At 35.4% G+C, this 17,500-nt stretch overlaps 2 protein-coding genes across 2 annotated transcripts in view; both read right to left on the reverse strand.

The window, feature by feature from the left end:
* Positions 1 to 14,224, reverse strand: part of LOC133542023 (prolyl hydroxylase EGLN3-like) — a 30,292-nt gene extending 16,068 nt beyond the window's left edge. The window contains exon 1 of the mRNA XM_061885808.1: positions 14,115 to 14,224. The gene's annotated coding sequence lies outside the window, so the exon portion shown is untranslated. The remainder of the gene's footprint in view (positions 1 to 14,114) is intronic.
* LOC133542025 (serine palmitoyltransferase small subunit A) lies at positions 5,629 to 14,369 on the reverse strand. Its single transcript, XM_061885809.1, has 2 exons — positions 14,192 to 14,369; positions 5,629 to 6,069 (listed from the first exon to the last, which is right to left on the reverse strand). Exons 1-2 carry the CDS (start codon positions 14,292 to 14,294, stop codon positions 5,948 to 5,950), a joined length of 225 nt encoding a protein of 74 aa, XP_061741793.1. The 5' UTR covers positions 14,295 to 14,369; the 3' UTR covers positions 5,629 to 5,947.
* Between the last annotated feature and the right edge of the window lie 3,131 nt (positions 14,370 to 17,500).

Below are 17,500 nucleotides of genomic sequence, written 5' to 3' on the forward strand. Positions count from 1 at the left end.
ATATACTCCACACCACTTCCGCTTGAGCCTTTCACAATAAAACACCATTACAACATTGGGCACGCGTCTGTCGCGTTGCAGTATCAAAACAGCGAGGATGAATACAATGTTGAATTAAATATTAATATTAAACCATTAATATTAATATTTATTCTTAAAAAATACCACCGTAACCACGGGTTACCTGGACCTCTGCGAGCGCGAGCTTTTATTTTGAAAGCAATGTATGCTAAGTGTGTGAATTCTTGTTTTCGTTTTTTTTTTAATAAAAATGTAAAACTTGTTCGTGACGTCACCACTTAACGCGGGGGTGACGTCACCAGGCGTGCCCGCCGCCATTGAGGGCGGCGCGAGGTGCATGTAGCTCACGTGCGTTCTGCGCGGTGCGTTCAAGGACCGCCAGGCAGAGTAGGACGCCAGAAACAACACCTAGCAATTAGCAATTTAAACACATCAGAAACACAAAACATGCTAAATATTTATAGAGTTATTTTATGTCGAAAAATAACCTGGCCTCAGGACTAGTGTGTACTTTTTGAGCACGATAATAATAACCGTGATTATTTACGGCAGCGATGGGACATGTTCGTATCTTTACAGCCCTAATTTGTTAACGGTTTGTGGCACATTCTAAAAATAGAGTTTCAAAAAAAAAAAGTTTAAAAATGACTTATTTCAACAATAAGTAGGACTTTTAAATCAGATAAGACTTTGTTTTAAACACTTTTAAGAGTGTTTTGGATCGCTATTATTGTTGTATGTGTATGCTGGGTTTAGACATAAAGGGTGCATGCCAAAAAAAAACACGATATAGACAGACCTGACATTTGTCCAGAGATTTAAGTGTTGCAGTAAAAATTAAAATGCATGCCTGATTTTTAACATTTTGGATCCCCGTTATTTTTGTATGTTTGTTTATGCTGTCATTGCTCCAAAAATAATAATACATCAATATCCATGTTATGAATCATTGACCAATTTAATGCTCCAATGTGTTCACATAAAATGTGGTACTTTGAAATATTTTGGGGGCAAATGTTGCTTTTGTGTATTTGCCATGAAAAACTGGGTTTAGACATAAAGGGTGCATGCCAAAAAAAAAACACGATATAGACGGACCTGACATTTGTCCAGAGATTTAAGTGTTGCAGTAAAAATTAAAATGCATGCCTGATTTTTAACATTTTGGATCCCCATTATTTTTGTATGTTTATGCTGTCATTGCTCCAAAAAAAATATTAATGAATCAAAATCAATATTATGAATTACTGACCAATTTAATGCTCCAATGTATTCACATAAAATGTGGTACTTTGAAATATTTTGGGGGCAAATGTTGCTATGAAAAACTGGGTTTAGACATAAAGGGTGCATGCCAAAAAAAATACAATATGCACAGACCTGACATTCGTCCAGAGATTTAAGTGTTGCGGTATAAATCAAAATGTATGCCGGATTTTTAACATTTTAATGAGAAGGACCCTTTTGGATCCCCAATATTTCAAGTGGGACTTTTAAATAATATATGACTTTTTTTTAAACACTTTAAAGAGTGTTTTGGATCCCCATTATTTTTGTATGTTTATGCTGTCATTGCTCCAAAAAAATATTAATGAATCAAAATCAATATTATGAATTACTGACCAATTTAATGCTCAAATGTATTCACATCAAATATTTTACTTTGAAATATTTTGGGGGCAAATGTTGCTTTTTTGTGTTTGCCATGAAAAACTAGGTTTAGACTTAAAGGGTGCATGCCAAAAAAACCCCGATATAGACACGGACCTGACGTTTGTCTAGAGAGTTATTTTTGTATGTTTGTTTATGCTGTCATTGCTCCACAAATAATAATGAATCAAAATCCACGTTATGAAATATTGACCTATTTTAAGCTTAAATGTATTCACATCAAATATTTGACTTTCAAATATTTTGGGGGGGATATTGCTTTATTTGTGTGTTTGCCATGAAAAACTGAGTTTAGACATAAAGGGTGCATGCCACAAAAAAAAAAAAAAAACACGATATAAACATACCTGATGTTTGTCTAGAGTTAAGACTTGCAGAATAAATAAAAATGTATGCCTGATTTTTTATATTTTAATGACTGCAACCCTTTTGGATCCCCATTATTTTTGTATGTTTGGTTAAGCTGTAATTGTTCCAATAATAATAATAAATCCAAATCCATGTTATGATTTATTGACCTATTTAATCCTCAAATGTATTCACATCAAATATTTTACTTTGAAATATCTTGGGGGCGAATGTATCTTTTGTGTGTTTGCCATGAAAAACTGAGTTTAGACATAAAGGGTGCATGCCACAAAAAAACAAACAAACACGATATAGACAGACCTGAAGTTTGTCTAGAGTTAAGACTTCCAGAATAAATAAAAATGTATGCCTGATTTATTACATTTTAATGAGTGGGACCCTTTTGGATCCCCGTTATTTTTGTATGTTTGGTTATGCTGTCATTGCTACAACAATAATAATAATAAATCAAATACCATGTTATGATTTATTGACCTATTTTAAGCTCAAATGTATTCACATCAAATATTTTACTTTCAAATATTTTTTGGGGGGTTGGGGGGGTGAGGGGATATTGCTTAATTTGTGTGTTTGCCATGAAAAACTGAGTTTAGACATAAAGGGTGCATGCCACAAAAAAACAAAAAACAAACACGATATAGACAGACCTGATGTTTGTCTAGAGTTAAGACTCGCAGAATAAATAAAAATGTATGCCTGATTTATTATTACATTTTAATGAGTGGGACCCTTTTGGATCCCCATTATTTTTGTTGTTTGGTTATGCTGTCATTGCTCCAAAAATAATAATAATAAATCAAAATCCATGTTATGATTTATTGACCTATTTAATCCTCAAATGTATTCACATCAAATATTTTACTTTGAAATATCTTGGGGGCGAATGTTGCTTTTGTGTGTTTGCCATGAAAAACTGAGTTTAGACATAAAGGGTGCATGCCACAAAAAACAAAAAAACACGATATAAACATACCTGATGTTTGTCTAGAGTTAAGACTTGCAGAATAAATAAAAATGTATGCCTGATTTATTACATTTTAATGAGTGGGACCCTTTTGGATCCCCGTTATTTTTGTATGTTTGGTTATGCTGTCATTGCTCCAAAAATAATAATAATAAATCAAAATCCATGTTATGATTTATTGACCTATTTAATCCTCAAATGTATTCACATCAAATATTTTACTTTGAAATATCTTGGGGGCGAATGTTGCTTTTGTGTGTTTGCCATGAAAAACTGAGTTTAGACAAAGGGTGCATGCCACAAAAAAACAAAAAAAAAAACAAACACGATATAAACATACCTGATGTTTGTCTAGAGTTAAGACTTGCAGAATAAATAAAAATGTATGCCTGATTTATTACATTTTAATGAGTGGGACCCTTTTGGATCCCCGTTATTTTTGTATGTTTGGTTATGCTGTCATTGCTACAACAATAATAATAATAAATCAAAAACCATGTTATGATTTATTGACCTATTTTAAGCTCAAATGTATTCACATCAAATATTTTACTTTCAAATATTTTTTGGGGGGTTGGGGGGGTGAGGGGATATTGCTTAATTTGTGTGTTTGCCATGAAAAACTGAGTTTAGACATAAAGGGTGCATGCCACAAAAAAACAAAAAACAAACAAACCCGATATAGACGGACCTGATGTTTGTCTAGAGTTAAGACTTGCAGAATAAATAAAAATGTATGCCTGATTTATTACATTTTAATGAGTGTGACCCTTTTGGATCCCCGTTATTTTTGTATGTTTGGTTACGCTGCCATTGCTACAAAAATAATAATAATAAATCAAAATCCATGTTATGATTTATTGACCTATTTAATCCTGAAATGTATTCACATCAAATATTTTACTTTGAAATATCTTGGGGGCGAATGTTGCTTTTGTGTGTTTGCCATGAAAAACTGAGTTTAGACATAAAGGGTGCATGCCACAAAAAAACAAAAAACAAAAAAACACGATATAAACATACCTGATGTTTGTCTAGAGTTAAGACTTGCAGAATAAATAAAAATGTATGCCTGATTTATTACATTTTAATGAGTGGGACCCTTTTGGATCCCCGTTATTTTTGTATGTTTGGTTATGCTGTCATTGCTCCAAAAATAATAATAATAAATCAAAATCCATGTTATGATTTATTGACCTATTTAATCCTCAAATGTATTCACATCAAATATTTTACTTTGAAATATCTTGGGGGCGAATGTTGCTTTTGTGTGTTTGCCATGAAAAACTGAGTTTAGACATAAAGGGTGCATGCCAAAAAAAAAAAACAAAAAAAAAAAACACGATATTGACAGACCTGATGTTTGTCTAGAGTTAAGAGTTGCAGAATAAATAAAAATGTATGCCTGATTTATTACATTTTAATGAGTGGGACTATTTTGGATCCCCATTATTTTTGTATGTTTGGTTATGCTGTCATTGCTCCAAAAATAATAATAATAAATCAAAATCTTTGTTATGATTTATTGACCTATTTAATCCTCAAATGTATTCACATCAAATATTTTACTTTGAAATATCTTGGGGGCGAATGTTGCTTTTGTGTGTTTGCCATGAAAAACTGAGTTTAGACATAATAATAGAAATATAATAATATATGACCTACTTTTTTTATAAGAATGACCCTCTTGGGTGCCCGAGAATTTTAGTGTTTTACTATTTTTTTAACTGTCATTGATCAGAAACAATGAATTAAAATCAACGTTGGTTTGAATTATTGACCAATTAATTATGGCTCCAATTACTTCACATCAAATATTGCATTTTTTTGGTTTTTGCCATAAAACGTTGCTTGTTGTGTTTGCCATGAACAACTGGGTTTAGATATAAATAAATAAATAATATTACTTATTTTTCAATTATTTTATAAGAATGACCCTTTTTGGTGTGCGAGAATTTTAGTGTGATTCTTTTTTTTTTAACAGTCATTGGTCAAAAATCAAGGTTTTTCTGAATTATTGACCAATTATGGCTCTAATTACTACACATCAAATATTGCACTGTCATATTTTTTTGTTTGGATAATGCATATTTTGCTGTGATGAGGTGGCGACTTGTCCAGGGTGTAGCTGAGATAGGCACCGGCGCCCCCCGCCACCACAAAAGGGAATAAGCGGTAGCAAATGGATGGATGGATGATTCATATTTTGTGTTTTTGCCATAAAAAACAGGATTTTCTTCGACAAAAAGGGCATGCAACTTTTTTTTTCTTACCTTTATATCTTCATACATACCTGAAGTTGATTTACAGTTTCACTGCAAGCTTTGAGCAAAACAAAATGTACTATTTTTAACATTTTTATAAGTGGGGACCCTTTTGGAGCCCCGAGGATTTTAGTGTGATTTTCCTTTTTTTAAACAATCAACGCTCAAAAAATAATTAGTGTTATGAATTATCAATTTCTAAGGTCTTATTATAGTAGTGGAAGTAGAAAATATAGTTTTTATCCAACAATGAGTCTGTCACATGACACGATGACGTCGCTTTGTGACCACAAGTCATTTACATCGCCCGGCCACTAGAGGGAGACAAAGGAAGCAAAGTTGTCTATTATTTCAAAAATAGAACATTTATTTTGTTTCCTTCTGGATGCTGTCAATGAGCAACTAGAGTCCCCAACCCTACTTTTCAAAGTCATGATTGGTCCGTGAAAGAGTCTGTGACGTTCTTCAGTAAAAAAAAAAAAAAAAAATAGTAGGTGCTGTTGATTGTGAGAAAAAAAACTAAGTGAAATGAAACCTTTTATATTAAAATCCAACATGGCCGAGGATCCCCCAAAAAGTCCAACATGGCGACGACACCCAACCTCACCTCTGACCGCCGGGTAATTGCAGGGAGAAGGCGTGGCGCATGTGATGGAGGTCAGAGGTCAGCGCCGCCCGACTGCACCATCTCAAAGTAGCGCATGATGGCCATGATGTGCTGTGGCATGAACACGTAGCCCGTGTAGACCGCCATGCCCGCCACGCTGACCAGCAGGGAGTCTGAGCGCCGGCTGTTAAGAACCACAAACTCACATTTTCCACATGGAAACTATGTCTATCAATATTATATATTTTAATAAAGTCATCTGTATGAAACTCAATGAATGAAGTAGAACTTTATGATTGACACGAGCCATCATTCAAAGCCTTGGATTCAGTCTATTCCTTTTTCTTTTTGGATGTGTATGATTGTTAGAATGTATAATCTGTGCTGTTAAATTGATCACATAAAATGGTTATTTATATGACCAAAATAAATCATTTCATTCAATATGCAAAGCATTGTATTACTTTAACTAACAGGGATGTTGCCCCCACTAAGATGGCCGCCACATAGGCACACTACAGTCTATTTCAACGGAGCTAAAATGGCATTATTTTGCCAACAGGGATGTTGCCCCCACTAAGATGGCCGCCACATAGGCACGCCCCTAGCATGGCTGCTACGGTCTGTTTCAACAGTAAGTAGACGCATCATTGGCTGCTGTGACGCGAGAAATTCGGACGCCATCTTGAAGTGGTGATGAGGGGCCGGAGAGAAGTTTAAACTGACAGTTGACGGGTAGAAAACAAAGATGCTAAACTGACAGTTGACAGGTAGAAAACAAAGATGCTAAACTGACAGTTGACGGGTAGAAAACAAAGATGCTAAACTGACAGTTGACAGGTAGAAAACAAAGATGCTAAACTGACAGTTGACGGGTAGGAAACAAAGATGCTAAACTGACAGTTGACGGGTACAAAAGATGCTAAACTGATAGTTGACAGGTAGAAAACAAAGATGCTAAACTGACAGTTGACGGGTAGGAAACAAAGATGCTAAACTGACAGTTGACAGGTAGAAAACAAAGATGCTAAACTGACAGTTGACAGGTAGAAAACAAAGATTCTAAAGTGACAGTTGACAGGTAGAAAACAAAGATGCTAGACTGACAGTTGACAGGTAGAAAACAAAGATGCTAAAGTGACAGTTGACAGGTAGAAAACAAAGATGCTAAACTGACAGTTGACAGGTAGAAAACAAAGATGCTAAACTGACAGTTGACGGGTAGGAAACAAAGATGCTAAACTGACAGTTGACGGGTAGAAAACAAAGATGCTAAACTCATAGTTGACAGGTAGAAAACAAAGATGCTAGAGTGACAGTTGACAGGTAGAAAACAAAGATGCTAGAGTGACAGTTGACAGGTAGAAAAAGATGCTAGAGTGACAGTTGACGGGTAGGAAACAAAGATGCTAAACTGACAGATGACAGGTAGAAAACAAAGATGCTAAACTGACAGATGACAGGTAGGAAACAAAGATGCTAAACTGACAGTTGACGGCTAGAAAAGATGCTAAACTGATAGTTGACAGGTAGAAAACAAAGATGCTAAACTGACAGTTGACAGGTAGAAAACAAAGATGCGAAAGTGAGAGTTGACAGGTAGAAAACAAAGATGCTAAACTGACAGTTGACGGGTAGAAAACAAAGATGCTAAACTGACAGTTGACGGGTAGAAAACAAAGATGCTAACCTGACAGTTGATGGGTAAAAAAGATGCTAAAGTGACAGCTGACAGGTAGAAAACAAAGATGCTAAACTGAAAGTTGACAGGTAGGAAACAAAGATGCTAAACTGACAGATGACAGGTAGAAAACAAAGATGCTAAACTGACAGTTGACAGGTGGGAAACTAAGATGCTAAACTGACTGACAGGTAGGAAACAAAGATGCTAAACTGACAGTTGACAGGTAGGAAACAAAGATGCTAAACTGACAGTTGACAGGTAGAAAACAGAGATGCTAAACTGACAGTTGACAGGTAGGAAACAAAGATGCTAAACTGACAGTTGACGGGTAGAAAAGAAAGATGCTAAACTGACAGTTGACAGGTAGAAAACAAAGATGCTAAACTGACAGTTGACAGGTAGAAAACAAAGATGCTAAAGTGACAGTTGACGGGTAGGAAACAAAGATGCTAAACTGACAGTTGACAGGCAGGAATCAAAGATGCTAAACGGACAGTTGACAGGTAGGAATCAAAGATGCTAAACGGACAGTTGACAGGTAGAAAACAAAAGATGCTAAACTGACAGTTGACAGGTAGAAAACAAAGATGCTAAACTGACAGTTGACGGGTAGAAAACAAAGGTGCTAAACTGACAGTTGACAGGTAGAAAACCAAGATGCTAAAGTGACAGTTGACAGGTAGAAAACAAAGATGCTAAAGTGACAGTTGACAGGTAGAAAACAAAGATGCTAAACTGACAGTTGACAGGTAGAAAACAAAGATGCTAAACTGACAGTTGACAGGTAGGAAACAAAGATGCTAAACTGACAGTTGACGGGTAGAAAACAAAGAAGCTAAACTGACAGTTGACGGGTAGAAAACAAAGATGCTAAACTGACAGTTGACGGGTAGGAAACAAAGATGCTAAACTGACAGTTGACAGGTAGAAAACAAAGATGCTAAACTGACAGTTGACGGGTAGAAAACAAATATGCTAAACGGACAGTTGACGGGTAGAAAACAAAGATGCTAAAGTGACAGTTGACGGGTAGAAAACAAAGATGCTAAAGTGACAGTTGACAGGTAGAAAACAAAGATGCTAAAGTGACAGTTGACGAGTATGAAACAAGGATGCTAAACTGACAGTTGACGGGTAAAAAAGATGCTAAACCGATAGTTGACAGGTAGAAAAAAAAGATGCTAAACTGACAGTTGACAGGTAGGAAACAAAGATGCTAAACTGACAGTTGACAGGTAGGAAACAAAGATGCTAAACTGACAGATGACAGGTAGAAAACAAAGATGCTAAACTGACAGTTGACAGGTGGGAAACAAAGATGCTAAACTGACTGACAGGTAGAAAACAAAGATGCTAAACTGACAGTTGACGGGTAGGAAACAAAGATGCTAAACTGACAGTTGACAGGTAGAAAACAAAGATGCTAAACTGACAGTTGACAGGTAGGAAACAAAGATGCTAAACTGACAGTTGACAGGTAGAAAACAAAGATGCAAAAGTGACAGTTGACAGGTAGAAAACAAAGATGCTAAACTGAAAGTTGACGGGTAGGAAACAAAGATGCTAAACTGACAGTTGACGGGTAGAAAACAAAGATGCTAAACTGACAGTTGACGGGTAGAAAAGATGCTAAACTGATAGTTGACGGGTAGAAAAGATGCTAAACTGATAGTTGACGGGTAGAAAAGATGCTAAACTGATAGTTGACGGGTAGAAAAGATGCTAAACTGATAGTTGACAGGTAGAAAACAAAGATGCTAAAATGACAGTTGACGGGTAGGAAACAAAGATGCTTAACTGACAGTTGACGGGTAGAAAACAAAGATGCTAAACTGACAGTTGACGGGTAGAAAACAAAGATGCTAAACTGACAGTTGACGGGTAGAAAACAAAGATGCTAAACTGACAGTTGACGGGTAGAAAACAAAGATGCTAAACTGACAGTTGACGGGTAGAAAACAAAGATGCTAAACTGACAGTTGACAGGTAGAAAACAAAGATGCTAAACTGACAGTTGACAGGTAGAAAACAAAGATGCTAAACTGACGGTTGACGGGTAGAAAAGATGCTAAACTGATAGTTGACAGGTAGAAAACAAAGATGCTAAACTGATAGTTGACAGGTAGAAAACAAAGATGCTAAACTGATAGTTGACAGGTAGAAAACAAAGATGCTAAACTGATAGTTGACAGGTAGAAAACAAAGATGCTAGAGTGACAGTTGACAGGTAGAAAACAAAGATGCTAGAGTGACAGTTGACGGGTAGGAAACAAAGATGCTAAACTGACAATTGACAGGTAGAAAACAAAGATGCTAAACTGACGGTTGACAGGTAGAAAACAAAGATGCTAAACTGACAGTTGACAGGTAGAAAACATAGATGCTAAACTGACAGTTGACAGGTAGAAAACAAAGATGCTAAACTGACAGTTGACAGGTAGAAAACAAAGATGCTAAACTGACAGTTGACAGGTAGAAAACAAAGATGCTAAACTGACAGTTGACGGGTAGAAAACAAAGATGCTAAACTGACAGTTGACAGGTAGAAAACATAGATGCTAAACTGACAGTTGACAGGTAGAAAACAAAGATGCTAAACTGACAGTTGACAGGTAGAAAACAAAGATGCTAAACTGACAGTTGACAGGTAGAAAACAAAGATGCTAAACTGACAGTTGACGGGTAGGAAACAAAGATGCTAAACTGACAGTTGACGGGTAGAAAACAAAGATGCTAAACTGACAGTTGACAGGTAGAAAACAAAGATGCTAAACTGACGGTTGACAGATAGAAAACCAAGATAAATTGTACAGTATTTTGTATTTGTACAGTGTTTCTCTATATTGTACAGGATTGCTTATTATTTTTATTGGATAGTCGTCTGTTTATTTCAAATCTTAGTTTTAACTTTATTACTTCTTGTGTATTTTATTTGTATCCCATATTTGTTCCCACTATTGCATTTTAAATTGGAGTCCTTAATCTCTTTATATGCCAATATAATGACAATAAAGTCCATTCTATTCTATTCTCAATACAAAGAGTCAAGACAGAGTAAACTCTGCTGCATAGTCTATAGATATTTAGATATTTAATGTATTTATACATTTTTTATGTAGCATTTATAAATAACCTAATCATATTGTTTCTTCAATTTAAAAATAGCGGAGCGTTTGTCCCCTCTTCTCTGGGATTATATTCCCAGTTTTGATCTGGGAAGCCTGGTAAATTATGGCATATAAGAATATTCTATTACTGTTTAGCAAACTATGAGTATTAAAACATGTGTCCTTTATCATAGCTACAGGTATGATTAAAAAAAAGTGCGTAAAAATGAGTAGTATTCAGTGATGTAAGATGAATGAATTGCACTACGTGGAGCGGATCACCACTCCAAGATGGCGGCCTCGCGTCTCGTCAGTGCCAGTAGGCAGTAGCGCTCCATGCTACTTACCCTTACAACATGGGGTCACCAACGCGGTGCCCGCGGGCACCAGGTCGCCCGTAAAGACCAGATGAGTCGCCCGCTGGCCTGTTCTAAAAATAGCTCAAATAGCAGCACTTACCAGTGAGCTGCCTCGATTTTTTAAATTGTATTTATTTACTAGCAAGCTGGTCTCGCTTTGCTCGACATTTTTAATTCTAAGAGAGACAAAACTCAAATAGAATTTGAAAATCCAAGAAAATATTTTAAAGACTCGGTCTTCACTTGTATAAAAAAATTAATTTATTTTTTTACTTTGCTTCTTATAACTTTCAGAAAGACAATTTTAGAGAAAAAAATACAACCTTAAAAATGATTTTAGGATTTTTAAACACATATACCTTTTTACCTTTTAAATTCCTTCCTCTTCTTTCCTGACAATTTAAATCAATGTTCAAGTAAATGTATTTCTTTATTGTAAAGAATAATGAATAAGTTTTCATTGAATTCTTCATTTTAGCTTCTGTTCTTTCGACGAAGTTTATTTGTGAAATATTTCTTCAAAAACTTATTATGATCGAAATTCCCAAAAATTATTCTGGCAAATTTAGAAAATCTTTAGAATCAAATTTAAATCTTCTTTCAAAGTGTTTCGAATTTCTTTTAAAATTTTTGTTCTGCAAAATCTACAAGAAATAATGATTTGTCTGTTAGAAATATAGCTTGGTCCAATTTGTTATATATTCTAACAGAAATGTTTTCATAACATGGTCACTACTGCCTACTTTGTCTTGTTATTTTCTTATTTTACTGTTATATTTTTATTCCCATTTTTGTTTTTTAGTTTTTATTCTTATTGTAATATTTCTCTATTTTGTTTCCATTTAAACCACCATTATTTACTTTTTACTTTTATTTAAATTGATCTCAACTCTGTACACTGCTGCTGGAATTTTAATTTTCCTGAAGGAACTCTCCTGAAGGAATCATTAAAGTACTATCTAACTATCTATACATCTAAAGTGCGGATTGGATTTTAACCTATTTAAAAGATGTCATCAAAATTCTAAAATGTATCTTAATCAGGAAAAATTACTAATGATGTTCCATAAATTCTTTTTTAATTTTTTTTTTTTCAAAAAGATTCGAATTAGCTAGTTTTTCTCTTCTATTTTTCGGTTGAATTTTGAAGAGTCGAAATTGAAGATAAACTATGTTTCAAAATTAAATTTTCATTTTTTTTTCTGTTTTCTCCTCTTTTCCATCCACCCATTTTCTACTGCTTATTCCTTTAAGGGGTGACGGGGGGCGCTGGCGCTTATCTCAGCTACAATCGGGCAGAAGGCGGTGTACACCCTGGACAAGTCGCCACCTCATAGCAGTGCCCTTTTTTTTTCCTCTTTTAAACCATTCAATTAAGTGTTTTTTTCATCATTTATTCTCTACAAAAAACTTTCCGTAAAAGGGAAAAAATGTACGACGGAATGACGGACAGAAATACCCATTTTTTAAATATATATATATTAGGGGTGGGCAAGTTAATGCGTTAATTACGCGTTAACTCATCAATCTATTAACGCCGACAATTATTTTATCGCACATTTGCGTATGTTGTTTACATGCTTTTATTTTGTTAACGCCTTTTCTTAACAAGATGGCATCTCCCGGATGTACTTCGGCGAGGAGGGGCTCTTGGTAAAGATGGAACATTTGGCAAAAATACCGGACAATTCCGCAAATTTCCTGGCTGGCTTACACTCCGGGATCACTTACGACCGCCAGGCAATTCTGGATGTGGATAGATCGGGCCGTTTTGGACTGAATGAGGCGTGCTTGCTAGAGCGGCTAGCTAGCATGGGAATACTTTGCCGTCTACATCCAGCGGCCTGTGAAGCAGCGGAGTATATGTGTTGTCTGTCTATTTATGAATAATGCAGACCAGGAGTGTTGGCTGACTTCTTAACGTTTGCTTTCAGAGCCTGCATATCACAACATACAAGATGCCGTCATGGCGACACAACCTCGTGCTCGTCACTCCTGTTGCATGCTGGGTAGGGTAGTTCTTTTTTCCCCTGGCTCATAACATCACAATATAGTACCATGTATATGATGCCTTCAGTTTATCAAAGCACCAAGCAAACAATCGGAAACTTCCCATCATATCAATTCCTAGATATGGTCATAATTATCTTAAGTGCACTACGCAGAATAAACACAACATTATTAATATTGCTACTACGGATAATTTGATCAAAAATTCCCTAAAACAGCCCACTACCTATAATATAGGTTTTTTAAACATAAGATCCCTGATAAAAAAAAAATGTTTCTGCTGTTACCTCAGAAATTGCCTGTTCAGATGTTATGATTGTGGCTCAGAGATTTGTATGTAGATTATATTTATTTTCCATAACAAACAGGATAACTTAAATACCCTGGCAGTGGCAATAAGCTTAAATGTTTGTATTTACATTATTGGAGTTGATTTTCATAAAATATGCTATTTAACTGCTACTGTTTAACAAGGATTGATTTAAATTGTGTTTGCACAACAAGTGTTTTGGCGTTTTTGTTCATGTGGGAGAATATTCCAATAAAGGTGCACTACACACTACTTTTGAATTAAGTATTGGGCTTTGCGTATACAATGCAATTAATCGGAGAAATAGTGCGATTAACTTCGATTAAAATTTTTAATCGTTGCCCAGCCCTAATATATATATATATATATTTTTTTTTTAATTAAAGGTAAATTGAGCGAATTGGCTATTTCTGGCAATTTATTTTTGTGTGTATCAAACTGGTAGCCCTTCACATTAATCAGTAGCCAAGAAGAAGCTCCTGGTTTCAAAAAGGTTGGTGACCCCTGCTGTAAGAACAGGGACGTTGCCCGCACCAAGATGGCCGCCAAATAGACACGCCCCTAGCATGACTGCTACAGTCTATTTCAACGGAGCTAACAGCATGTAGCATGTAGCATAGCCTCGACACCGCCCTTTTTCGCCACCGGCCGAACTCCACATACATTTGTTCACATTTATCGACAGTTTTTTAACGTATATAAATGCACGTATTGATAAATGAAACACATTATGAATGGACATGCTTACAAAGAGCAGCTTGATGAACCCGGAAGAAGCGGATGCTAGCGGTTAGCATGTGGCTAACGCTACGTTGGCAAGGATACTGAAGACGGTCCTCTCCCAGGGTTCCAGCATGTAGAGAGCCGTCACCAGGAGGTACTGGCGATAGAACCACGACAAGTTCTTCCAACAGTCTCCAAAAGCCATTTTACTACTTTTCAACAGCTTCCGCGTTCTTCTTGTCGCCCTCGATGGCGTGTGACGTCAGCGCGCTTTTGCCTTTCAACCAATCACATTTAGGCCATTACTTCTGGAGGGCGTGTGACGTCAGTGCACTTTGGCCTTTCAACCAATCACATGTGCGCCGTTACTTCTAAATGGCTTGTGACGTCAGCGCGCTTTTGCCTGTCAACCAATCACATTTGGGCCACTACTTCCGGATGCCGTGTGACGTCAGCGCACTTTTGCCTTTCAACCAATCACAATACAATAAAATACATTATCACTAAAGTCGCCTTTTATTGTAATATATCAGACTATATATTTAATACATTTAATTTTCCACATTAGGCGAAATAGGACTGAATTAAAAACATATTTTAATAATTACTTAAAGGTGTTACTAAAATGAGTTACAACTGGAAATAAATGTGAGCATATTATTACAATAAATTAATATATTTAATGTACACTTACATTTATTATAACATTATTTCATTAAAATATTTAAATTACTTAAATGTGCCATTCATTTTAATTGTAATTAAATACGTTAAAGCGTTATTACGTTTCATTATTTTATTAAATGTGAAATTACATTTAATTGCTCATTTTTGGATTTCTTTATTTAATGACGTCATTAAATCCTAAAATACATATAAAAAAATACCTACCTAATTTTGGCATAGTCTGCATATGGAATTAAATGCATGAAATTGTTATTAAATTGCATTATTTTATTTCATGTAAAATAACATTTAATTGTTACATTTTTGATTTAATTTATTGATAGCAGTAAATCATGAAATATCTAAATAATCATTTAAACATGTCATTAATTAGCATCGGAAATAATGTTTAATGTTATTAAATGGCATTCATTAATTTGATGTGAAATTACACTTAATTGTTACATTTTTAGTTTTACTATTTCATAATTTAATGAGTTCATTAAATCATGAAATAATGTTATTAAAATTGCATAATTTTTTCATATTTAAAAACTGTTTTTTTATTTTATTTAATTTGATTTAATTAAATCATGAAATATCTAAATAATAATTTAAATGTGTCATTAATTAGCATTGGAAATAAGGTTTTGTCATTAAATTGCATAATGTGAAATTACACTTAAATGTTAGATTTTTAGTTTCACTATTTCATAATTTAATGAGTTCATTAAATCATGAAATAGCTACTTAAAATTAAAAGTATTTATTTCAAACTTAAATTGGTCAGTAATTACTAATGGAATTGAATGCATGAATAATAATGTTTAATATATTAAATTGCATTATTATATAATTGTTAAATGTTGGATTTAATGTATTGATTTCATGAAATATCTAAATAATCATTTCAACATGTCATTAATTAGCATCGGAAATCATGTTTACTGTTGTTAAATTGCATTAATTTATTTAATGTGAAATTACACTCAATTGTTAAATGATTGAATTAATTCATTAAATCATGAAATATATATTTTTTTAAATACCTACTTAAATTTGTCATTAATTACACATGGAATTGAATGCATGAATAATAACAATGATTTTTAATGTTATTAAAATTGCATAATTTTTTATATTTAAAAACTGTTTTTTTTTTATTTAATTTGATTTAATTAAATCATGAAATATCTAAATAATAATTTAAATGCGTCATTAATTAGCATTGGAAATAAGGTTTTGTCATTAAATTGCATAATGTGAAATTACACTTAAATGTTAGATTTTTAGTTTCACTATTTCATAATTTAATGAATTCATTAAATCATGAAATCATTAAATGCAGCATTACTGAAATGTGTGTTCAAATAAATTTACAATTTATTTGAACGCACCAGAGTCCCGGGAAAAATCGGCCTTCTCCACTCCGGATGATGTTATCATCCAGGTAGGCAGCCGGGAAGATCACCTGCGGCGGGTGGGGGCGGTGCTCGAGTCCTTGAGGCGGGTACAATATCTGGGGTACCACTTGGGGGGCGGAGCCACAGGTTAACAAGACGGCGGCAATTGCGGCCTGTCCACCCCCCAAGACTAAAAGAGGTGAGGCAGTTTTTGGGACTGGCGGGCTACTACCGTCGATTTATTCCCCGGTTTGCGGACCTGACCAGCCCACTGACGGACCTCACCCGAAAGGGTGCTCCATCAATCAATCAATCAATGTTTATTTATATAGCCCCAAATCACAAATGTCTCAAAGGACTGCACAAATCATTACGACTACAACATCCTCGGAAGAACCCACAAAAGGGCAAGGAAAACTCACACCCAGTGGGACGCCAGTGACAATGCTGACTATGAGAAACCTTGGAGAGGACCTCAGATGTGGGCAACCCCCGCCTCTAGGGGACCGAAAGCAATGGATGTCGAGCGGGTCCAACATGATACTGTAAAAGTTCAATCCATAGTGGCTCCAAGACAGCAGTGAGAGTCCCGTCCACAGGAAACCATCTCAAGCGGATCAGCAGCGTAGAGATGTCCCCAACCGATACAGGCGAGCGGTCCATCCTGGGTCCCGACGAGCAGTCCATCCTGGGTCTCGACTCTGGACAGTCAGTACTTCATCCATGGTCATCGGACCGGACCCCCTCCACAAGGGAGGGGGGGACATAGGAGAAAGAAAAGAAGCGGCAGATCAACTGGTCTAAAAAGGAGGTCTATTTAAAGGCTAGAGTATACAGATGAGTTTTAAGATGAGACTTAAATGCTTCTACTGAGGTAGCATCTCGAACTGTTACCGGGAGGGCATTCCAGAGTACTGGAGCCCGAACGGAAAACGCTCTATAGCCCGCAGACTTTTTTTGAGCTCTAGGAATCACTAATAAGCCGGAGTCTTTTGAAGGCAGATTTCTTGCCGGGACATATGGTACAATACAATCGGCAAGATAGGATGGAGCTAGACCGTGTAGTATTTTATACGTAAGTAGTAAAACCTTAAAGTCACATCTTAAGTGCACAGGAAGCCAGTGCTGGTGAGCCAGTATAGGTATATATGTATGTATATATGTATATAAAGGTATATACAGTATAGGTATATATGTATGTATATATGTATATAAAGGTATATACAGTATAGGTATATATGTATGTATATATGTATATAAAGGTATATACAGTACAGGCGTAATATGATCAAACTTTCTTGTTCTTGTCAAAAGTCTAGCAGCCGCATTTTGTACCAACTGT

This window comes from Nerophis ophidion, linkage group LG24 (genome assembly GCF_033978795.1).
Source record: "Nerophis ophidion isolate RoL-2023_Sa linkage group LG24, RoL_Noph_v1.0, whole genome shotgun sequence".
NCBI lineage: Eukaryota > Metazoa > Chordata > Actinopteri > Syngnathiformes > Syngnathidae > Nerophis > Nerophis ophidion.

What these genes read in the sequence shown, in the direction of transcription:
- LOC133542025 (XM_061885809.1), bottom strand. Translation starts at nt 14,294, where the DNA reads ATGGCTTTTGGAGACTGTTGGAAGAACTTGTCGTGGTTCTATCGCCAG. An exon ending in CTGGGAGAGGACCGTCTTCA is followed by an intron (nt 6,070 to 14,191) that starts GTATCCTTGCCA and finishes GCCGGCGCTCAG; the next exon opens with ACTCCCTGCTGGTCAGCGTG.